Source organism: Camellia sinensis, chromosome 12 (genome assembly GCF_055761805.1).
Source record: "Camellia sinensis isolate YWXY chromosome 12, ASM5576180v1, whole genome shotgun sequence".
NCBI classification, from domain to species: Eukaryota; Viridiplantae; Streptophyta; class Magnoliopsida; order Ericales; family Theaceae; genus Camellia; species Camellia sinensis.
In genome coordinates, this window is record NC_138972.1 from 130,579,406 (window position 1) to 130,597,833 (window position 18,428).

General features: G+C 33.8%; 1 protein-coding gene across 1 annotated transcript; it reads right to left on the reverse strand.

Moving 5' to 3' along the window:
* Nucleotides 1-7,288: 7,288 nt before the first annotated feature.
* LOC114266412 (putative serine/threonine-protein kinase PBL18) lies at nt 7,289-16,034 on the reverse strand. Its single transcript, XM_028207296.2, has 6 exons — nt 15,634-16,034; nt 12,484-12,797; nt 12,254-12,389; nt 11,531-11,667; nt 11,293-11,416; nt 7,289-7,967 (listed from the first exon to the last, which is right to left on the reverse strand). Exons 1-6 carry the CDS (start codon nt 15,692-15,694, stop codon nt 7,558-7,560), a joined length of 1,182 nt encoding a protein of 393 aa, XP_028063097.1. The 5' UTR covers nt 15,695-16,034; the 3' UTR covers nt 7,289-7,557.
* Between the last annotated feature and the right edge of the window lie 2,394 nt (nt 16,035-18,428).

Below are 18,428 nucleotides of genomic sequence, written 5' to 3' on the forward strand. Positions count from 1 at the left end.
TTTCTTCCCATGAATTCCCCTGGTGTTCTTGTCGGTCCTCTAAAATAGGGTTGGTTTCGTATTTGATCCAAGACTTTATGGATCGGGACTCAGAATATAGTCGTTACTGCCTGTTTCGCTTTCAAGTCCGTTTCTTGCTTGGTCGGTCCGTTGTTACCTCGGCTTCGTTTCAGCGAGCCGTTTCCTTTCTCCTGCTTTATTTCTTTATTTCCCGATGTATCCTCCTCGGCTCTAGCGTACTTCTCGATTCTTGCCATGAGTTCTTCCATGCTTTTTGGCAATATCTTTGCCAAAGATTTCCGTAGTGGGCAGTCATCTTTCAGGCCGTTCTTGAAGGACACGACCGCCACTTCTTGGTTGTAATCAGGTATTCGATTGAACACCTCGTAGTACCTTTTTGCGTAGGCCCTAAGGCCTTCATCCTTGGCGATCTTTAAAGCCATCAGTGCATCGACCCTCAAGGGCTGAAGTTTATTTGTCACAAACCTGGCCACAAATATCTCGGCCAGGCCTTCCCAAGTCTTTACACTTCCCTTCGGTAGTTTATGGAACCAATCTGATGCAATTTTCCCGAAGGATGAGGGGAATACTTTGCAGAGCAACGGCTCGTTCCCACTATATAACGCCATTGAATTCAGGTATAGGCCAACGTGAAAGTTGGGATCTGACTTACCATCATATATTTGGAATCTCGGCATACTGAATCTCTTTGGTGCTTGAAATTTGTCCAGTTCCACCGAGAATGGTGTCTTTGGTTTAACCGGGGAAGTTACCTCGGCTTCAACATTCTGTTGTTTCCTCTTGAGGTAATCTCTCAAGTCTTCTTTACTCCTCCCTGGAGCTCGACTATCTTTGGACTTTAATCTTTTCGGCACGCTACTTTCAGCCTCGTGGTGGGCTCGTTTTGATCTCTCTCCATGTGTTGTGTCAAAGCAGAGCGCCTGCCCTTGAACATGCCGATGTTCTTTGGGCTCTGGGTCCTTCGTGTGATACGTTCTTCGGGACTCCTCTCGTCTCGGCTCCTCTCGTCCGACTTCCTTGGAAGGTCGGTGAGAGTGTCTTCCGCTCCTGGTGTGCTGAGGGACTTCGGGAATTGTTCTTCTTCCTCTCTTCTGGGTATTAGTTGCTGGCATCGGCGTATCCTGCAGCGGGTATGGTGGCTGCATGACATTATTTTGCATCATGAAGTTGACGACCAACTGTAGGTCTACCAACTTGTTCGCCAATTCTTTTACTTCCCCATCTCTCTGTAGGCACCTATCCCTCCATACCTGAAGGTTGTCTTCGTAATAGTACTTGCCTTGGTCTGTCCTCTTCAAAGTGTCGCCCTCCTGGCCGACGTCTTTCTCTCCGTGGCCTTGGTCATGAGTTTCTGCATTATGGTTGTCTCTTTCAATGTCAAGGTCAATTGGTCTGCCACTCCCAGCGGGAGTGTCGCCCCCAATGTTTTCCTTCTGTCCGTTACTGGCCATCTATTCTTCTAAGTTTCTCACAGACGGCGCCAAATTGTGTGAGTGATTTTCTGACCACACTGCCCGCCTAGTAATCAACTGGAGAGCACCGGCAGAATAGATGGTTTCAGCTAACCTGCAACAGAAATAAAAGGCTCCGGTGGTGGCTCTTCCACCCGAGGGCACTCCGACGATTAAGTCAGTATATCTCTCAAAGATAACCAAGTGCTAAATTTATTACTCAAAGCATAAAACTGCGTCCCTTAGACCCACGGGGGTGCCTCTTTTTATAGTTACCTCAATCCTAATCCCAATAGAAGCCTGACTTTTATGGATTCATGTTTAATACTTACTTTGGACTCCTTTAGAGATAGAGATAAACTCCCTAAGAGCTTTATCTTTATCTTGGCTAAGTCTCCTTTTTACTCTAGGACTCTTGTCCCTTATCTTTTATCCATTTATCTCGGATTCCGATATCTTCAGAGATAACCTCGGCCTTGCCGAGATAACCTCGGCGTAACAACCAGGACACGTGGCACCTCGGCTGACACGTCGGCGTCACCCTGCCACGTGTTGGTATTTAGAAAATACATCCCCACAGATTATATGAATTATTATCAACAAAAATAGGGTACAAAATAAAATGGGCTTTTGATTATGCCTTTTTGATTTCTATAAACAGTTCTCGCAAACAACCCTATAATGCAACAAAATCAAACAAAAAACAGAATGCTAATGTTTCAATTCCAAAATAGAAACCCATGTCATCAGCACCCATTTACTCATAGAAATCTTATTCAATAATTTTTTGAAATCCTCATAGGCTTAGTTGATGAAACCCACAAATATGAACCCAAAATCGAAACTCATTTCATAGAAATCCAAAATTAAAATATAAAACCCATTTCAAAATACAAAACCAAAATACAATTTTATAGAAATCAAAACCAAAATCGAAACCCATTATAATCATAGGTTAGTTGATAAAACCCATCAATGAAATAGAAATATATAAACCCATCATATTTGTAACTAATTTCAAACGTACAAAAAGAAAATGTAAATTTTCAACATATCATATTTTCTAAAATACATACAAAAACAGAAACCCACTTCAATGAAATCAAAATCCATCATATTTGTAACCCATTTCAATATTTACAGAAATAGAAACCCATTTCATAGGTTAGAAGAGTGAAAGAGCAGAGAAGAATAGGAGTGTCGCCTGTGAAGAGTTGTTAGAGATTGCAAAACCGAAACTGAGAGAAAAATTTGAGCTAAAACCAGAGAGGAAAATGGAGAGTTGGTGGAGTATGTAAGAAGAGAGAGAGATGAATCTATCTCTTAACATGGGAAAGAGAGACAGACTAAGTGAAAAGACACATTTTGGTGGGAAAAAGCTAAAACAAACTAATCATCTTTACCCATAGATGTTTGATAAGTATAATCTCAGCCCTTCGTTCAAAATGTATCTCTAATACATTTTGTGACATTTTCAAAAAACCTCAAGCCTTGTTAGAGGAAGACATCCTTTAATGTTTCAATTTCAGTGTAGTTCGAATGTGAGACAAAATTTTTTGCTTCAGATTATTTTATTTATTTATTTATTTATTTATTTATTTTTTGCTTCAGAAAAAACAATGGGTGAAGCTAGGAAAGAGCAAAATAAATCTGAGCCATTGTTTAGCATTCAAATTGAAGTTTAAAAAAAAAAAAAAAAATTGTTCTGTTCTTCCATTGTTTAGCATTCAAATTGAAGGTGGAAAGTAAGGAGAGAAGAGTGCCTTACCTGGTGATGGTGGAGAAGAGAGCTTTCGATTGAGCTTCATTCTTCCTTCTTCAGAGCTTTCTTCCTTCTTCAAAGCTTTCTCAGAGCTTTGTTCATAGATACATATGATGTAAAGAATGAGGAGTGTAAAAATGGCCCGCAGCACGTGGGCGGCCCAAGGTGGGCCCGGCCCGTTTAGGTCCGCTTGGGCCCAGACCCGAGCCCAGTCCGAGCTCCTGGGCTAGGGCCTGTGCCATTGTTTTGAAGCCCAGCCCGACTCGGCCCGTGATCCAATCTATCGGCCTGCTTAAGGCCCGCTTAGGGCCCTGCCCGAAGCCTGGCCCACCCAAGGCCAAGTGTATTTTTTGATGGAAAATAATAAAATTTTGGTAGAAAAAAATAAAAAAAAATTAGGCCCGCCCAAGCCCGACCCAAGCTCGAGGCCAGGCCCAAGTCCATTGGGCCAACCCGCCCAAGGCCTGAATACTCTTGGGCTTGGGCTTAATTTTTTGGGCCGTGAGCCAGCTTGGCTCGGCTTGAATTTTGGCAAGAGCCCCCAAGGCCTGACATGAGCCCAGCCCAGTCCGAGCCCGAGTGGGCCGAGCCGGGCCAGATTTACATCCCTTTTCAATTTCAGCCATTATTTTTAAATTAGACAAATCTAAACCATTAAAGATAGTTTATGAGAGAGATATTTTTAAAAATAAATATGAGCCATTGCTTTTTAAATTAGACAAATCTAAACCATTAATTTGAAAGATATTTTCAAATAAACCGTTCCAATGTTATATAGATAGAGAGTACTATGAGACTATGAGATCGTATGGTCAGTATTTTTTTCCCTTTTTTTTTTTGGCTTAACGGCATTTGATGCCGTTGTATTGAACAATTTGACGGTGCGGATGGTGTTTGGTTTTATGTGAGAACCGACTCTTCATTTTTCCCTAAATAAATAAATAAATTAGCAAATTACAAATAGACCCTTAAAATTTGTTAAAAATGTAAATTATCTCCTATAATTCTGAAATTACATCCTTTAAATTTATAATCACATAATAAATTAAGTATTTTATTAATAAATTATTAATTGAATTAATAGTTTTTAATGATTTCATAAATATATTTAAATTACTAATTTTGAAAATTTTATTGTTATATAGTATAGTTAAAAAAAATTTTTGTTAATTCAGTTAAAAATTTCTAATAAAAATGTATTTGTAATTTTCAGAACCACATGGTCAATCCATATTATAAACAAATCTTACAAATACACTCCCAATGTTTGCTTAAAATATGAATTATTTCCTGTAATTTTGAAAATTATATTACGCTTTTTTAAATTTTTAATTATATAACAAATGATTCATTTTATTAATAAATTATTAAGTTAATTAACAGGTTTTAATGATCTCATAAATATATTTTAATTAACGAGTATAGTGATTTTATTATTGTATAGAAGAATAGTTAGAATTTTTTTTTTTTTTTGATAAGTAAAATTCTGACAATCGGGTATTTATAATTTACAAAATTACAAGAAATAATTTATATTTTAAGCAAATCTTAAAAAATGTGTTTGTAATTTACCAAAGTCTAGGATTTTGCAATTTTGTGGGGCTATTTTTATTACATATTTATGAAAAAAAATTAAAAGTAAAAATATTAATATTTATGAAATTTGTCATTTGTTTATAATTATCATTTTTCAAAAATTCCACTGAAGTGAAATTTTTTATTTTATTTTCACACCATATTTTACGTTATATAATAATTATTTTATTTTTTTCAATTTTAAAATTAATTAAATTATTTTTAAAAAAATAACTACCACAACATTAACAAATAAGGTGGGATCTATTAAATTTATAATTATGTCAAATTTTATAATGAGATTTTGCACGCATACAAAAATTATTACCTTTAAGAAAAAAAAATGTTAAAGATTTCAAATTTTTTTATAAATGTGAGTGTAGATCTCACATATTATGAAACATTTAATAAAATTTTAAAGATTTTTAACATTTTTGTAACATAAATGTAGCTTCAACCACCACACGTCACCATCTCTTTCACCTTGCCTCCACCTATAAATATAAGGAAAATGTTTGGTAGCTCAAATTTTTGTGGCTCAAATGGCTCAAATCTGTCAAAACGACGTCGTTTTACACTCAAAATCTGTCAAAACAACGTCGTTTTGACAGATTTGAGCCATTTGAACCACAAAAATTTGAGCTACCTAGCATTGTACTCCTCTTTCTTTCTTTTTTTTCCTTCTCAATTTATAAGAATAAAACAAATTTTTGGAGTCCTTCAATATTTTTTCGAGTCAAAACTAGAATATGGATAGTCACTCATTTGTAATTTTTCAAAAAAATAAAAATAAATTAATAATAATAAAATTTCATTTTCTTATACATTTTCAAATTTTAATGCACATTTTGCATGTCCAATACTAATGTTAGATCTTAGCATGATTATTAATATTTTCCCAATAGTGAGAGAACTGGAGGTAAAAAAACAATTTTTTCTAGTATCATTTTACTTTTTGTTGATTACTAAGCCTGTGTTTGGCAAGTGGATTTGCAGGTTTTTTTGGCTATTTTAACCACAAAAAATAAAATAGGCTATTTTAGCCATAACAAATAAAACATCACATCCAACCCATAATCATTACATTCTTCTCTCACAAAAAAATTCAAAAAAGCCAAAAAACCCTTCCCAAACCAAGCTTTTAAGCCCAGGCTAAAATAACCAAAAAAATCAAAAAACTAAAAAGCCAACCCACTTCTCAAACGGATGCTTAATTTTTCTTGATGAAAAATACATTAAAACAAATAAAATTTAATCCACACATAATTAAGGGTCTCTCGTGTCTACCCTTCTTTTCGTTCATTCTTAAGTTTGAGGGTCTCTTTGTCATTTTACATCATAAATTTTTATTTCAAAAAAAGATATTCTAGGCAATTGTAACAAAGTATACGATACATTACCTTCATCCCATTCAAGTTTAAAAATAATGATAATAAAATCTTATACATTTTTTATAATAAAGTTAAAATTATTAGAACTAATACAACTAGTATTTAGAAATAAGAATAAACAATTAAAATACATATTTAAGTATAAAATATATGAAAATATATATATATTTTTCATTTTACAACTAACAACTTACTAATAAATATTGACCAAGTGTTATGTACATTAAAATTTTAATCAAATATAATATAATTATATTAAACTTATAAAATTTAATAAATTTTCTACAAGCTTTAAAGGCATCCTTAAAATCTTTTTTTTTTTTTTTTTTTGAAGAAAAAAAGAAAAAAAAAGACAGCAAGGTAGGCTGAAAGGAAAGTTCACATGAGACAACAATATTGCCACATACTCTTCTAAAACAAGTCTCTCTTAATTCAAGAGTCTATTAATTAATTATATATATATATATATATATATTTTTTTTTCAAGAGGTGATGTTTTATATAACGAATAATTACTGTCACGAGTGACTCTTTATAGTTATGTAACAAAATAATTTTTCGTTCACCAAATTCAAGCTCGCCAAACTCATTTGAGAATTCGAAGTGTTCATGATTTCTCTCTTCTCAACATTTTAGGCCCAAAGTTTTGTCAATCAAGAACAACTCCTACGAAGGAAAGTTCTGCATTCCTGGATATCATGAGAAGACTCGAGGTTTAGCGCACTAAGCACGGCTCTAGTCACTTCATAATACCACTAAGCTCGTTCCAAACAAGGTGCTCGCATAACTGAGATTCATGTCATCAAAAAACCTAGCCACTCAATCGTGCAAAAGTATGCCCACAACTGAACGATAAATACTGAATTAGAAGTCTTTTTATCGCAACAGTTCTACAATACATTGTGAGAAAAAGGGCTTGGCTGGTTTCCTTCGGACAGGAAGACTTGTATGCATCAAAAACCTCAAGTTCGTAAGGGTAAAATTGCATTTTAAAGGGACAAATTTTATGAAAAATTTTAACACTAAATGAGACCAACAAGAGGAGATTAGTGCAGTCAAATTGATGTGAGACACACAAGATTATGGGTGGTTGATCCACAAGAATATGAAATATGAAATGATTTTACTGTTTTACAAATGAGATGCAGTCTCTCTACACAAACACATACCAAACACAGGCATGAAGCTATTTTCTTTTCCTTTTCCTCCTCGTGTTGGGGATAGCTGTTGTCTAAAAACATAAATATTGTAAACAGTCTTGAGTTCTCAAGTACCCACAAAAGATTATGCTTCTTCATTCATAGTTCTCTATAGTATGTTAAGAGACTTTGCATCGACATAAAAAGAGAGCCACGGCTTACCTTGAGGTTGCAGTAGCGAGCGACTTGCGATGGTAGCTCGACTGCTCAACCCCACGATGCTCCAGTTTTGCTTCTGGAGTCTGGGGAACATCCTTTGATGATGTGTGAAGTTGTTCCAATGTAGCTAGAACGTCCATCATCGGTGGCCTATTTTTGGGATCTATGTGTAGGCACCGCAACACAAGGGCAGCGGCAGCTTGGGCTCCCTTCCTGGAGTATTGCCCCCCGAGCCGCGTGTCCATGATTCTCAAAATTCGTCTGTTGTCGCCTAGAAATGGCTTTGCCCAATCCACTAAGGTTTCGTCAACGCTTGCAGCTCTCTCGTCACCCATTGCTCGTCTTCCAGATAGCAACTCTAATAACACGACTCCAAAACTGTACACATCACTTTTTGGAGTCAAGTGTCCTGCTTGGCAAAAATGAACAGTTTCTTTAGTCTGAAAAGTTTAATCAATTTGAAAGTATAATGATACAATTAAATCATTTATTGGGGGGTTATAGTCAATATATATTAAGAGAAAATATAAACACCATATTGCAAACTCACCAGAACAGGCCAAATTATCTAAGGCCTCTTCTCATGACATCATGAAAATAATAATAACGCAACTCATTCTATTATTTTCATTTTCTTTCTTTTTTACCTCTTTTTTTAATATAAAAAATTAAAATCAGAAGTCATTCAAGAGGTTGCTGGAATTCTAGTACTTGAGAATGATCAATAACAGAAACCAAAAAATAAAAATTAGCGAAATTATTTTTACTTCCCAACTTAACAATGTATGCAGACATTTGCACACCTATATTGAGTACTTTCAACATCTTTGCTGCAGAAATTTTCCTAAAACAGAAACAGAAACGAGGGCCTGACATGAAACTGATGCTATCTTGACCTATGTAGACAAAAATGAAATTTGAGAGGCCAAGGAACTAAAAGCAAACTTGAGGAGGGGAGGCTGTGCAAAATTTTGATGACAGCTAATGGGACTAGCATTCGGGGAGTTTTCACGTCTTCTTGAAACATTCCATCTTCTACAACCAACCATTTCATTAGGTTCAGAATTTCTCTCATTTTATGATCGTCCCTCTCTAATTTTGTCACTTCGGTTATTGTTTACCATATTTAATTTGCTTATGCTATTCATATATAAAAGCCAAAAGAACAGTATAGAGCAAGATATTATTAACGGTTGACAAGATATTATTATCGATCCCGGTTTTGATCCGACTCTTGTGGTATTCCGGACTCGGATTTAATGCTTTTATATTGTTTTTTACCCCTTGCTTCCCTTGTATCTCTTTTAAATTGGCTTTTGGGTTGTTGTGGTTGTGTTTGGGCAAGTTGATCGCTTGTTTTTCAAATCTTGTGTTACTCAGAATTTTGATCCTCCGCTTAAGCGGGCTTTGCAAACTTTCAGTACTTTTGCAGGTTTGCAAAACTATTGGGAGAGTGATTTCTACGTTTGAGCGGCGTTTCCTACGGTCGAGCGGGTGGGCGCTCGAGCAAACTTTTTTGCGCTCGAGCGTTGGTCTGTTGTCTGTAAAACAACTGGATGTATGTTTTCTATGCTCGAGCGATGAGCGTCTTGTTCATTGTGTCTTGGAGCTCGAGCAGAACAACTTTTTGTATCTGACGCTCGAGCAGCACTTTTTGCATTTAAGCGGATTATGCGTATTTCAGATCGCGAAAATGACTTTTTACATCACGTTTTCATATCTTTTCTCCCTAAAACCTAAAGTTGAAACCCTCTCTCTCTAAAACTCTTTCTATATTTTCACCTAGTTTTAATGATTTCTTCACTCTAATCCCTTTGATAAAAAGGTAGACCATCTCAAGATCTCCATTTTGATCCGAATAGAGTTGGATTTGGGCATCTTTGAAGTTTCACTTTTGCTTGGCTCGTCTTCTCTCTTTGAGGTAGGAATTCTCTACTCTTTTATATGGTTTTTAGCTTAGTTATTTGTCGTTGTGTAAAAATGGTGGGATTTGGGGAGTAGTTTGAACAAACCTAGGGTTTGGGTGTGAAATAAAAAGAAGAGTTTTTAGTGAATGTGAAATAAATGGTTTGGGGGTTTGAATATGAGGTTGTTTTGTGACAAATTGTTGATATTTGAAAAAATGGGAGTTTTGTCCTAAATGAGTCAAATTGTTATTTCGTATAAATAGCTAAAAATCGATATTGGTAATGTAAAATTGGAGGATTATTGATATAAATGGTGGAGTTGGACACGTGTTGTCTCTCACCTATGGGAATTTGAATAATTTATCTATTAAGAAGATTGTATATCTGTTTAGAAATATCTGTCTTGCGCTATCTGTGGAGGATAGCTATGATTGTTGTAGAAATTGCATGAGGATTAGGTAAATTGAAACTAATCTATTGTTGGTTGTCATTGAATATGACTATGTTTTAAATACATTGTATATGTATGATGTTTGGGAAGAAAAATGGGATGTACTCCATTGTTTGGGAGGAGATAAGGGACGGACTTTATTGAAATTAAGTTTGCTAGAATGTCCAACGTGAAAGTCCAGAAATCTTGTGTATACATGGGTGCCGATCCCGCAGACGAAATTTCCGTAAAATGGCATATTGAAGTGTTGTGTGGCAATTGTCTTGATTAAATAACCACTGAGTTGTAGTCTCAGTTGGGGTTGTTGAAAGATAATAAAATTGACTCATCAATTGAAATGAATTGAAGGAAAATGAAATAAGACATGAACTTGGTATTTTATGATTATGTAATAAAAATATGAATGTTTTGTCACAAACATTGTATATACACATTGTACTCATATCTTTATTAAATTTCATATACTGTGTTAGATTGTTCCTACTAGGCTTTAACTCACTCTATTTGGGAAAACCATTTTTAGGTATTAGTGACATGCCTCCGCCAAAGCAATAGCTTGGAGGGACTTTTGAGAGCAAGAGCTTCTTTAGTTTGTTATATTATTTTGTATAGCCAAGGGCTTAAATTAAATTAAGTTAGGTTCACTTTTGTGTAACCAAGCAATGACTTGGAAAGATGTAAGCTTATAGAGCATATGACTATATGTTTAATTTTAATTCTCTTTACATTGAAACACATGCTGTAGATTCAAGATGAACATTTATGAATGTATGTCGCATGTGTTAACTTTTGTAAACGAACTCTGATGAATGAAAACATATTATTTCTATTTTTCTTATGCTTTAAGGATTGGTTTTATTGTAATAATTTTGGGAGCGTTACATCTTTGTTGCAAAAATTTCCCTAAAACGGAAACAGAAATGAGGGTTTGACATGAAACTGATGCTATCTTGACCTAAGTAGACAAAAATGAAATTTGAGAGGCCAAGGAACTAAAAGCAAACTTGGGAAGAGGAGGCTGTGCAAAATTTTGACGACAGCTAATGGGACTAGCATTCAGGGAGTTTTCACATGTCTTCTTGAAACATTCCATCTTCTACAATCAACCATTTCATTAGGTTCATAATTTCTCTCATTTTATGATCGTCCCTCTCTAATTTTGTCACTTCGGTTATTGTTTACCATATTTAATTTGCTTATGCTATTCATATATAAAAGCTAAAAGAACAGTATAGAGCAAGATACTATTAACGGTTGACAAGATACTTATCAATATGTTCCAATATTTGCGGATTGTGTTATCATTGAATATTGTGATATATATAACTGTTTTGGTTCAAGAAAATGCATTAAGAAAGGAATAGAAAGATCAAAACCTGTCGCTACGTATTCTGGTGCCGCATAACCCTGAGTTCCCACAACTCTAGTAGAAACATGAGTGTTATCTCCAGTGGGACCAGCCCTTGCTAAGCCAAAATCTGAAAGTTTTGCATTGAAATCCTACACAAAATTTGTCAAACAAAGCTCCGTGAGGCATAGAAACTGATTACATGAATTCAGGGGCAGCAATTCCATATTGATCCAAGAACTCAAACTTCAAATTTGTTGACATACTGAATCAAGTAGAATGTTGGAAGCCTTCAAATCACGGTAGATTACATTAGCATCTAAATTATGTAAAAAGGATAGTCCGCGTGCAACGTCAACAGCAATACTCATTCGTGTAGCCCAAGGAATAGGTTGAACACCTTCTGCAGACGGAAAGAAATAGCAATTTAATGCTGGATATAATTTCCCTCATTTTGGATAAGTAAAACTTAGATAAAAATGCCATTGACTGAAATTTTAATGCTGCCAAGGCCAGGTTAGGTGGAAAAGGAAAATGAAAACTATCAGAATAAAATTTTAGTGTGGCTGAAAAGGTTCATGATTGAAAACGGGGCTCTTCTTTCCTGGTGTGAAGCCCCCCTTTTTTTTTTTTTGGTGATAATTGGTCTGATCCAGATTTCAAAAGCCTGTCAAAATATGTTTCTGGTATAGCATTCAAAAAGAAGTTCCCGACCAGGTCAACCTATATGTGCACAACCCACAAAGCTGGTTGCCTGAATTATCAAAAACCTTGATGATTCCTCTACATGATCATTTCAAAACCTTTGTTCTCTTACACAGTTTAATCACGTAGTGCACTGTCATTAATTTCCAGTTTTGCTAAATTCACACTTCCAATCATATTGGTACTTATATGCACCCCTTGTTTTCATTTTGAAAAATAAGATAAAATATATTTGGAAGGATAAAAATGGAAAAAGTAAAGAAAAAACAAGGAAATTAACTTACTTCTGAATAGATGATTTTCCAAGCTTCCCTTTGGCATGAACTCATAAACTAAAAGTTTGTGTTCAAACTCTGAGCAATAACCAATGAGTTTCACAAGATTTTCATGGTGAAGCTGACCTAAATAGTTTACTTCTGTCTGCCAAGTTTCAAAGGTCAAACAGAGTTTAGTTCATACAATGATGGGCAACTTCTGAAAAAGAAAGCATAAAGGCAGTATTTATGACACATACAAGCCATTCCTTGTGACCTTGAAAGCTTTCTGCTTTGAGCTTCTTGATGGCCACTACAATCCCAGTTCCTGGCTTGCTGGGAGCAAAAGTGTTCTCGTCAATCCATCCTTTGAAAACACATCCAAATCCTCCCTCACCAAGAAGGCTATCTGAGCGGAAGTTTTTGGTGGCATTCTTGAGATCAATGAAAGTAAAGGACTTGAGGTTGTTGGAGATTGGCGTATCACCTTTGGATGCTATGAGAGCTTTGTTCAAACTTTGCTGGGTGGACAGGTATGGATGATCTTTTGTTGTGCTAGGGGGCGTTGTCGTTTCTGGATAAAAAGTGGGGAAAAAATTCAAAGAAAATAGAATATTTACCACTAAAATCTCATGCAATAAAACCAGAAACCAAAGTTGCCTGCAATACCACTACACAAGTGATTTGAAAGTGACTCAAAATTCAAACTCATAAAAAACAGCAATTGCAAGACAGCCGGAACTACAGTAAAATACTAATAAAGCGTATATTAAGGGATAAATATGTAACATTTAGGCACCGATCAGAGACCAAGGGAAAAAACATGGGCCTGAATCCGAAGGCGAAGCTAGAGCCGAGCGATCGAGTTGCCATTTCTCAAACAGGGTACACTGTGTTAAATCGGCACCTTTTGTGATTCTCACACGAGTTATTTGCTAAATAGATTTATATATCTACCCTTGCCCCAGTTGAGAACAAGTGCATTGTGCATGACCCTTAGTTGCACGAAGTGGGAGCGAGAGCGGAAGCGGGACCGGTGGAACGTGGCCACTTAGAGGAGTCGTAAATTAGGAGCGCTTATGCATTATTTTTATTAATTATATTTTATTTATTATAATAAATTATGTTAAAATAAAAATAAAAATAAAAATTAGATGTTTTATTTTATAAATTTTTTAAGATTTTTTTATTATATATGATTTAAATAGATTTTTTTTAAACAATTAGATGATTTGTTTTATTTATTATATGTTGAAAAGTTAAGAAATAATAAATTCTGTTAAAAAAATAAAAAATATATTATATATGATAAAATAAATAATTTTTTATTTTAGACAGAAAAATTATATTGTTTACGACAAATTATATTATATATGATAAATATTATAATTTATAAATTATATTATATTATATTATATATATGATAAATTATATTTATATTATATAAAACAAATATAAAAACGGATAGGGAGAGCGAGGGAGAACAGAGAATAGATCAAGAGAGAGAAGCAAAGACGAAGAGAGGGTGACGAACAGAGAGAGAAGCAAATAGAGACAAAGAGAAAGAGAAGCAAACAGAGATGAAGAGGAGATCGAGACTGAGAGAAGAGAGAGAGAAACAAAGACAGTCGAGATTGACAGTGAGAGACGAGAGTGACGAAGACGATCGAAGCCCTGAGAGACAAAGAAGATCGAGATCGACAGTGAGAGAAGAGAGGGACAATGATGATCGAAGTCCTAGTCCCAACCCTAATCACAATTCTCTCGCATTAGAAGCGTGATTCTTATGCGATTCTTCCTTGGAAGTGCAAAATCGCGCTTCTTCCTCAGAAACGTGAGTCCCTTCCACAATTCCTACTACTAAGGCATGACTAAATCCATATTGCCAAGTTGCATACTACCAAGTTACGGGCAAGGCACTGCCTGAGTCCGAGTAGATTCATATATCTGCCTTTGCCCTAGCCCCGGCAAAGAACAAAGCAATGGTATGCCAAAAATGTCGTCATAAAGAGTATATTTTGTCACCCTTTTACAGCTGCTAATTGTTATTCTTTGTGATCTATTTGCTAAAGGGTATTGTTTATAATTAGAACTTAGATATAATTTGAAATGTGTAGCCCAAATGGAAGCTAACCGATTCGGTTACATGCATTATGTTAACTACTTGACTCAGAGGTTGTATGATAGTTCTTTTGTGACTATCATCCATTTGATAAAATGCCCATTGAAGGGCCTTGACTTTTTCTTTTTCTTTTTCTTTTTTCTCTCTGCTGTGAGTTGAATGCTCATTTTTGGAGCTTTTAAGGAACTAACTAATTTGAGAACTTATAATGATTGATTCCGATACAATTTCTATTGGAGGATTTCAGAGCTTTTATAGGACTCGGTTTTTCTTTTTGTTGATTTCTTCTAATTTTAAAATTCTAGGATAGTTAAAAGTTAAAAGGAATTTATTGTTATCTCTTAACAAAGTTTATTCTCATGTCGATGCATACATATAATGGAATAAGTACTAATATAATCCTCTTTCGATGTTCTATGTCTATCTCAATATTGAATATAAACTATAGTTGTAGATTCAATCATATTCTTTGCTAAGAATGAAATAGTTAAAACTTCATCCTTAATTTTTGAAACCATAGAATTTGGTCTCTCCTAAACAAGATTCCTGGGTCTGCCACTGTACGGCGTGACTAAATCCAATCTATACATAGGTAGCCTTCTATTTCATGGCCGAAAAATAAGCTAATACGACTCCGACCAAGATTTCTAGAGTGTATGAGAGAGAGGATTGACTATGGCAAAGAAGTTCAAATTTGTTCAATTCTTCTCTGCAGAACAGATGTTTCTAAAGAAGTTGTGGAAATTCGTGTCAGAAAGAAAATGAATTCAAAACAAATTGAAAAAAATAAATTGTCCAACAATAGCATGAAGGAAAACAATGGTGTTAGAGCATCTCCAATCTTTACTCTCTTTTTCTCCCCTCATCAAATTTGTGTGATAATCTAGTTAAAAACTTGATCTAATATGGAACAATCCAATCCAATCCAATCCAAGCCAATCCTTCCTCTCTCTTTTTTCATTAAATCTTTTTTAAAAACTGCAAACTTTATCTAAAAAAAATTATAACGGTTTTTTTTTTTTTTTAAAAAAAAAAAAAATCAAAGAAACAAATCTCCAATACTTGCTCTTCATAAAATTTCATCAAAATTGAGTAAAAAAACATAACTTGTTGAGAATTTGGGGAAATGCACTTCAATAATTTTACCTTAAAGTGTTCGATCTGATTCTAAAGCTGTGCTCAATACAGAGTCTCAAAATAACAAATGCAAAAGAAAAACCCTAGAAATCAAAGACAAACCCACATGATTATATTGGGAAAAATTAAAAAATCAGAAGAAGAATTGTACCAACGAATAGATTAGAAGAAGCATGAGCGCACTTTGCAGGTCTGCCCAAGCAATTTCCCATAGTTGATCGGTCAAAAGAAGAAGAAGAAGAAGTAATCCATTGATTTTGAAAGCAGTTTTTCTCAAAAGGGGAGAGAAAAAGGAGAATGAAGAAGATGAAGATGAAATTAATGATGAGGTTGAATCAAACATATTATTGAAATTTGATTTTTAAGAGATTGTGATTAGGTTTTGGGAGGTTGGGGCTGACTACGGAAGCTCAGCTCAGCTAGTCGTTGAACATACTCTACTAATTCATTATTTTCATGGTCCCACCTCTCTCTAGACTCTCTCTCTCTCTCTCTCTCTCTCTATATATATATATATAATCCTCCATATTTTCTCATGTTCACATTCCATTTGAACAAGTCTACAAATCAACAGGATGTTTAATATTGTGGGTGTACTTGTTCAATTTTGACTCCTACTATGGCTGATAAAAGTAGGGAAAAAATCAGTTTATCACATGACTTTGTACAGTTTTTTTTTTTTTTTTAAAAAGTACAAGTGTCTGACATGTATTAAAAAATTATATTTTTTTAATATATATATATACAACAATAATTCATTCCCTTTTCCTCTCACCCCTTGACTCCCTCTCTCTCATTGGTTACATTTTTTTTTTTTTTTTCCTGCTCCTCCAATCACCACCTGCCACGTGGCAAGAGGGTGAGGGGGTGACCCCCAAAAGGGGGTCCCAAGCATTATTCATATACATATATATATGTTTATTTAGATAACATCAATCAATATTTATCAATATTTTATATTTATTGTTCTATCCATTTTTTTTATTTTTTTGCATATTTTTATAAAAAATTAAAAAATACACTTATTTAGAATATTTTAAATCACCTTTTAATAAAGTTATTTTTTATTTTTAAAATGAAAAATAATTGAGAGTACTAAAAGTGGTACTCTAATAACACTACTAATGATGTTACCGTGGACATAATGATCTGACAATAAATCCCACGCATATGCCTTTTTTTTTTTTTTTAACATTCTCAATGTATTAATATTATCAATAATGTTAGAGGGTCACAATTTTTGTGACCACATGGCTTAAAATTGTCAAAACGACGTCGTTTTGGCATGTTTTGCACCCAAAACGATGTCGTTTTGACAATTTTAAACCATTATAGCCACAAAAATTGTGACCCTCAAACATTTTTCTAATATTATTAGTGATTTTTTTTTAATGATACAAATCATTGTGGTTTCAAAACGAGCTAAGACAGTGACGGTTAGGATGAGGATGACAATGACAGGACTGAATTTTATTTAAATGTAAATTTTGTTTTCTTAAATTACACTTATAAGAAGATTAGTGGTTTTTTCATATTATTGCTGTTAATTTGTTGACAAATTTTATAGTTTGTTATTTTAGTTTCGGTAGGTTTCTCATTTGGTCATTTGAGACTTAGGGGTTGTTTGGGATGATCTAAATAAGTGCACTTTTTGACTTTTTATGAAATATAGGTTGGATTTGAGTTGGGTTTGAAGTGATGTGTTAGAGAGATGATGTGACTTAAATAAGATGATGTGACTTAAATAGGATAGTGACTTTTTGACTTTTTGTCTTTTTCAAGACATGCCAAACTTGGCCTTAGGAATTGTTTGGAATGTCTTAAATAAGTGTATTTTTTGAATTTTTGGACTAAAAAGTTGAAGAAAAAAATATGGTTGTTTGGGTTAACTTTTTTACTTTTTATAGAAAAATGTGTATTAAAAAGTTGTATAAATTAGTGTGTAGAAGAAAATTAGGACTAGGAGTTGTGCCGCCATAATTTTTTACTTTTAGTGAATAGTGATAACTTTTTAACTTTTTGAGTAACTTTTTGATTTTTTGGCTTTTTGGCAACTTGCCAAACTCTCAATCCTAATTTTATTCTACACATTAATTTATACAATTTTTTAATACACATTTTTTCATAAAAAGTTAAAAAGGTAACCCAAACAATCATATTTTTTCCTCAACTTTTTAGTCTAAAAAGTCAAAAAGTACACTTATTTATAGCATCACAAACAACCCCTTATTATTTTTTTTCTTCTTTTTTTCTTTTCTTATTATCTATTATGTTAACTCTTATTCTTAATATAACTATTTTATAATTTTTTTAAAACAAACCTCATTAGTGGATGTCGAAATTGGTCATAAGATTGGTCAATAGAGTTGATTAGTCAATCAACACGTTCTTGTAAAAAATTCAAACAGAATACGATTGAAAAAAAAAAAATGTTTATATGTATAGAAAATACTTGATACATATTTATACAATATGCGACAATATATTTATAATTATAGGTGTTGCGAACATTTTAGATTACATTGGTATCCATTCTGTAAAATTCCTTATGTACAAGGATAAAGTAATTTTAAAATGGACCTTATTAGTAAAAGGCAAATAACATGTCAATGGATTTCAAAAAAAAATAATTACAAAAAAATGGTTAACATTATAATTCCCCTGAACAATAATTCCCCCATTAATTAATCTATAATTTTTTTTGTCCATTCTTATGTATTACGCGTTTGATTATGGGACCGATATGTTAGTAATTCTACTACCGCTAGTATAGATAGTTTTTTTGTTCTTACGAAAAAATTAAACATAATAGTAAACTTAATCATTTTTATTTTTTTCCCTGAAGTGATAGAACCATAAAACAGCTACATCATGCTGTATTGATTTTTTTTTTGGTAAGAAAATATAATAATTATTATTATTTATATAGCATTACTCTTTTATCAT

Bases quoted from the DNA above. Each gene is read 5' to 3' on its own strand.
- LOC114266412 (XM_028207296.2), bottom strand. From the start codon at position 15,694: ATGGGAAATTGCTTGGGCAGACCTGCAAAGTGCGCTCATGCTTCTTCT. The intron at 12,798-15,633 runs GTACAATTCTTC...CTTTTTATCCAG, and splicing joins TTCTTCTAATCTATTCGTTG to AAACGACAACGCCCCCTAGC. The intron at 11,417-11,530 runs GTATGTCAACAA...AATTTTGTGTAG, and splicing joins CCAACATTCTACTTGATTCA to GATTTCAATGCAAAACTTTC.